Source organism: Phaethon lepturus, unplaced genomic scaffold, assembly GCF_000687285.1.
Source record: "Phaethon lepturus isolate BGI_N335 unplaced genomic scaffold, ASM68728v1 scaffold30331, whole genome shotgun sequence".
Taxonomy (NCBI): Eukaryota; Metazoa; Chordata; class Aves; order Phaethontiformes; family Phaethontidae; genus Phaethon; species Phaethon lepturus.
In genome coordinates, this window is record NW_010517454.1 from 823 (window position 1) to 6,730 (window position 5,908).

Sequence of the window (5,908 nt, forward strand, 5' to 3'; positions counted from 1 at the left end):
CGCGGGCTGGGTCGAACGGCTCGGTGGTTGGATTCAGAGCCACCTGCGGCTGCGGAGGGGCAGGGGGGCGATGGCAGAGCTGCGATTTAAACGACAGGCTTGCGGGTGCCTGCTGGCACTTTGCTACTGCTATAGCTGCTCAGCAGAGCTGGAGCGAATCACCGGCCGCAGTATGCTGGGGTGCAAGCCCCACATGTGCCCCCTCAGAACGGGTCTCCCACGTGTCCTGACATCCCTATTTTTCTCCTTTACGGGCCCCACACAGATTCCAGGTGGAGGAGACGGTGCTGGATAAGCTGAAGATCACCTTTGAGAACAGCACTGACTTCTTTGGGAGGATTGTGGTGTACCACCTTGGGGTGCTGGGGGAGAGGCTCTAGGGCAGCGGCGAAGGACAGCTTGGGGGGCCGCTCTGCCATCACCTGCGTTCCCCCACGGGGGCTCTGCTGCGTGGGGGGAAACGGAACTGCAAACCCTGCCAGCGGGAAACGTGCTGCTCCCAATTGCAGCCCAAAGCAGTGAGAGGGAACCCCCACCCCACAGAGTGGCAGTGGCAGAGGGACACTAGTGCAGAGATCCACGTGCTGGACTTCGAGCTCCTGGTGGGACACAGCCTGTGTAACCGGCCGAATAAATGGTGTCCCTGCTCCTTCCTGGCTGTTCCTTGGGCAAGTGGCACCCCGGGACCGAGCTCTCCGTGGTTTGCCTTGGCCATGCTGGTGCGGGGCTTGAGCAGGAGAGAGAAGTGCCACCTCTACGTGCTGTGGGCTCTGGCTGTCTCTCACCTTTGCTAACTACCCCTGAACTTCTTGGAGCGGCTGTTTGCGGCCTCACAGGGCTCCGGCTTGGGATCGCAGCGTGTCGGGGCTGTGCTGTGTTCCCAGCTGGCAGGGTGATGCTTCCTGCAAGGTTTTGCTCCTGCCTATGGATATTTCCCTGGCTGGTTATAGAGCTGCGTGCAGGGAGGGCTTGGCAAGTTTATGGGCGTAAGAGGTAGCTTCCTCTTATACCAGGGAGGGTGCAAACCTTGAAGAGGTTGACCGGCCCAGTTCCCCTCGCGGTTCCCCGGTTGCTGGTGCTGGGATCGGGGGTTGGCAGCTGTGACAGGCTGAGGCAATGGACAGGGCTCCACACGGCTGCTTTAGAGTTTACTTCCAATAATGCAATACCTGAATGCACACACGCACGAAGCAGCTGAGCCTGGACAGGACAGAAATGCAGCTGCCCTGAGGAATGAGTGTCCCCGGGTGCGAGGCACTGTGGCCGTGCCACCCTCCGGGAGAGGCGTAGACCCACCGAGGGGAGGCAGTTCCCGGCTTCCTCCGTGTGCTCCTTGCTTGAAGCATCGTGCCGCTGCCCATTTCGGGACGGCTGGGTGAGGCCGCCTTGGTCCCAGAGGAGAGCCGTGCGTTGGCTGGGAGAAGCGCTGATGCCGCAGCAGTGCAGCGCAAGCGGTCGTGTCACTCCAGCTCCTTTTTCTGAAATAGCTTGAGGATGTGATTTTCGATAACCTGTTGGACTAATGGAGGAGAGGGAAGTGAAACCCAGGGAAGCCATGCCTGTGAGAAGCCAGTACCGCTGTGGGCAGGACTGGGTCACCATTTTGCTCCTATTTTCCAGTGGGAGGCTGGAAAACCCCTTTCTCCAGGGGTCTGTCCCCATCTCCCCTGTCCCAGCCCTATCTCCAGCACAGCGCTGGTTTGGAAGGGGAGCAAGGGCAACAGGACCCATCTTGGTTTCTCTGTGTGTCAGAGTGGGGAGCTGTGGTAGAAGGTCAAAAAAAGGCCTGAGCAAGGTTGGAAGCTGGGGATTGCCTGGAGGCTTTTGGGGGAGGGAAGGCAGGAGGCACGGAGGGGACACTTGCCTTTCTTGTGTCCCAGGGCCACGGCCAGATCCATCGGGGTGTAGCCAGAATCCGCCTCTGTCGTCAGGTCAGCGCCACGAGCTGCAAGCAGGCAGTGGAGATCAGGGTGCGGAGCTCCCCTGCCGACGCAGCGACCCCTCCGGGTAAGGCACAGGGTGAGGGGACCCCCAAAAGGTGCCCATCTTGGCTGGGCAGACCCCCGTGACACCCCCAGGCTGCTCAGTTTCTCCCCCCCAGGTGTGTCACGCTCTCTCCCCGAGACGGTTACCAACGAGCAGCGATGCGAGGCCAAGGACTAAGTGCAGATTTTCCCCGTTACCTAGTAGGGCCTCGACACACTTGACGTGATTGCCGCGCACGGCGTAGAGCAGAGGAGTGCCGCCGTTCTGCAGGGAAAGGGAAGGGGCTGTGTCATTGCCAGCCTCATGTGGGGCCGTGCTCACACAGCTCCTGATTCTCCCAGAGAGGTAGGTCCCCAAGCCGCTGGGATCCCCTTTCCGCCCTCTCCCAGCTCCAGGCTGGCTGTTTTCTCGCAGAGCGGCTTTGCACAGGTTTTATTCTCTATGCAATACAATAACTTTTAAATTGTGTCGTTTTAAAGACAACCTTAAGTTGTGAGTGCTGTTTCCTTGTGGCTGGTAACATCACCAGTGTGAACAACTGAAGAAACCATTTAAAATTATTATCCAGATTAACTTCTCAAAACAACTGCACGAGCAGGCAAACGAGTGCTGCGAGCCTGGGAAGCGTCTAAGAGAACGTCGCTGCTAACTCAGCCCAGAACGAAGTGAACTCGCTGCTGCTTTTTAAAATGAGCCCTGCGGAGCCCCGTCCAGGGTTTGGTGTCGCTTCCAGCGCTGGCGCGGTCCCCGCAGCAGCCTGCGCCTGGTGGCACTCACCCAGTCGTAGATGTTGATGTCCACGTTCCTCTCCAGCAGCATGATGACGATGTCGGTGTAGCCGCCCATGCTGGCCAGGGACAGGGCGCTCTCCCGCTCCTTCGCCAGCGCGTGGGGGTCGGCGCCCTGGGGACGGCACCGGCATTAGCCCCGACGGGGAAAGGAGCCCTGCTGAGACCTGGGGCGCTCAGCACAGCCTTGCTGGGTACCCCAAGTTGCTGCTCAGGGAGCTGGGTTCTCACGGCCTGCAGAGACAGCTCACGCATTCCTAGTGACCCCTCCTTACCGAAGTCCTTACCAGGCACATTTTAATCATCATCAAACATCTCGGGTGAGGACGTAAAAGCCCTTCTCCAGTGTCGATAGACTAAGCCTGACGGTTCCTGTTACTCAGCCCTTTTCCCCATCACTAGGAACAGCATTACCAGCCCTGTCTAGATGGCTGTACAGTATCCACTATCTCTTTTGGTACTGATTTACACAGACAATCTCCCTATCCTCCAAGCCCTGCCAGCCACAGACCTCTCCTGGACTTCATTATATCCTTTATCAATGGATACCTTATTTATTTTGGGTTCTGTTTGTCTCTCTGGTAATGCATTGTAGTTTTGCTGCTAGTACAATAGCAGAGACAGAGTTTGGCCAGTGCTTATGAGGTGCGAGTGCTTGCTAGTCTTTGGATACACATGGATGTGCGACTGAGCTTTGGGGAGCAGCTTGATCCAGAGGGCAGGAGGATGTGATTCCTGCTCACTCCCAAACAGTCCTCGACTGCAAGCCCAGCACTCAAGGACGATGCAGCAATGAGTTCATTAACTGCAAGGATACCTCGGCGAGCACATTTGCTGGCAGATTACAGGGCCCAAGTGATAAGCCTGATCTCAAATTGCCAATAAGCAGATACTTAATTACAAACAGTTATTGCTAGCTGTGAGATAAGGCTCTTCATGCTCCTGACTTCGCTCACAGCCCAATGGGGAGTAGCATCCGACAGCGTCTGAGCCATTAGCTCTGCAAACGTGCCCTGTTTGGTGCCATGGGAAAGGATGGCTGAGATGCTACCAGGACAGTGCTGGACAATTTGGCAGCCACTGGGATTGGAGATGGGAAGTCTCCTGTTAACGAGGTGCTGCGTGAGCGTGGCCTTACCCATTCCAGCAGGTGACGGACTGTTTCGATCTCTCCGAAGGCTGCAGCCCAGATCAGTGGCGTGAAACCTCTCTCATCAGGTTTATTTACTAAGTTCTCACCTGCACAAACAGGATGAGACATCATAAATAGGCTGTAAAACTAAGCTGAGGATTTATCAAAATGCATGCTATGAGTTGGCAGGACTCCGCATGATCTGGGGTGAGAACCAGAAGGAAGAGACATGTACCTTTCCGAAGGTGCTCTTTCAGCTGGCTGAGCTCACCTTGGGCAGCAAGCTGGTGGATGGACAACGCTGGGGGATAAAAAGAATTCACCCATCAGGACAAAGTCTTTCCCCAGTGCAGTACCCACCATCTGCAGGTGGGTCCCTGCAAGTCTGGGGTGGTGGTAACTGGCCAGCCCCCATCTGAGCACCAGAAAGCCCAATGTGTAACGAACACCCTTCTGCCATTCAGCAGCGAGGACAGCCAGCCACAGCCAGTGCTGAGAGCAGCAGCACTGCAGGGAGCAGCCTGAGAGACCACCTCGGTGGACACTGCACAGCGTGGCAGCCGGAGATGGAGGGAGGCTCCAGCCTTCTACACCCCACATCCATCTGCACTCTGAGATGTGCAGCCCGCTCTGCCCGGCGGTACTCACTGTCCAGCGTGGCTGGGAGGGCCGAGACCTCGTTGCCTCGCTGCCTGTTTGTCAGTGTGTTTGAGTGCTTCAGCGGGAAGCCTGTTGCAGAGAGAGGAGAGAGTCAGGGCACGTCTCTGCTGTGCACAGGGAGGAACTACACTGACTTGAGGCCAAGAGCTTCATGAAAGCTTAGATCTCATGTGACTTATCTGAAGCTGTTCCCTCCTGTCCGGGGCAAAAACTGAGTCCTGCAAAAAAGGAATTATTCCCTTGCAAGTAAAGAGCCTAGAGACTGAGGTTTGACCAGTGCACAGGTACTGACAGATGAGCAGGGAAGATAAAACAGCCCTAACAGCTGCCCAGGGAGGGGCATGGTCCATCTGGGGCACCACGGGAGGCAGGGATCTGGCATTAATGGCATAATTGCACACGATATACTGCAGAGGACAGCCTGGGGGATGCACTCAAGTTCATCCTTGTATTTCCTACCCTTGAAGAACTCCACTTAGAAATCTCAGTGTGTTTTTAACAAGTGATTGTTTATTTAGGAAAGTATATGGAAAGAGTTTGCCATCTCTGGTTCCACTGCATGAAGCTGCAGCAACCTCTCACTGCTGGCATGCGTCATCAGCAAGGTCTGGATTTGGACTTGGCCTTGCCATGTTATGGGAGGAACTGGCAGTGGTAAAAGACTTTTTACTAGCTGCCTTTGTGGGATGAGAGACCAGATGACCTCTCCCACGCCTGCCTCCCACTGGGGCTTGCGCCTGAGCATCTGTGAGCACCAGCCTCAGCAACACTCACTGTCAAGGGCCGAAAGCTCGGTGCTCCTCTGCCTGTCCATCGAGGCAGTCGAGGGCTTTGGGAGAGTGTTTGCTCCACCTACAAAACAAGGGCAGCCATTAGGGATGTTGGTTCCGTTTGTTGGGGAGCAAGCTGGGCTCCACACGCAGCACAACGAGACCCAACCGGCACAGCAAGCACCCTGCATGCACCCCGACCCCAGGGTGCAGGGCACATTGATCCCAGTTCACAGCGGGACAGACGCTGCAGGATCCTGGGTCCATGCATGCCCCGACTCAGCTCCCACCACGCCGTCACCCCCAGCACTCACCGTCCCCATGGTCCAAGCGTGGCATGTCCTGGTCCGGCCACAGACGGCCCGGGAGGGCACCACTGTCCCCCGTGTCCCTGGTCACAGCCAGCTCCTCTGCAGCTGCTGCTCCCTTGGCTCCGTTTTCACCCTCTTTTGGGAGCCCCTGGACGTCCCCGTTGTTCGGGGGGGTCTCCACGAGACGAGCGACTGCTTCTTCACTTTCCATGGGGCAGCTGCCACACAACAATGTATTAGGAAGGGGAGGAAAGGGGGGAC

At 56.8% G+C, this 5,908-nt stretch overlaps 2 protein-coding genes across 2 annotated transcripts in view; one reads left to right on the plus strand and one right to left on the minus strand.

Moving 5' to 3' along the window:
• The window catches only part of NR2C2AP (nuclear receptor 2C2-associated protein), a gene marked incomplete at its 5' end in the record, with an annotated part of 1,168 nt that extends 788 nt beyond the window's left edge, over window positions 1–380 (plus strand). The window contains 1 exon segment of the mRNA XM_010296415.1: window positions 188–380. Coding sequence (XP_010294717.1) covers window positions 188–380 — 193 coding nt within the window.
• Window positions 381–1,127: 747 nt separating this feature from the next.
• Window positions 1,128–5,858, minus strand: RFXANK (regulatory factor X-associated ankyrin-containing protein). Its single transcript, XM_010296414.1, has 9 exons — window positions 5,651–5,858; window positions 5,341–5,418; window positions 4,555–4,635; window positions 4,142–4,207; window positions 3,913–4,013; window positions 2,764–2,889; window positions 2,184–2,250; window positions 1,865–1,945; window positions 1,128–1,519 (listed from the first exon to the last, which is right to left on the minus strand). Exons 1-9 carry the CDS (start codon window positions 5,856–5,858, stop codon window positions 1,461–1,463), a joined length of 867 nt encoding a protein of 288 aa, XP_010294716.1. The 3' UTR covers window positions 1,128–1,460.
• Window positions 5,859–5,908: the final 50 nt, after the last annotated feature.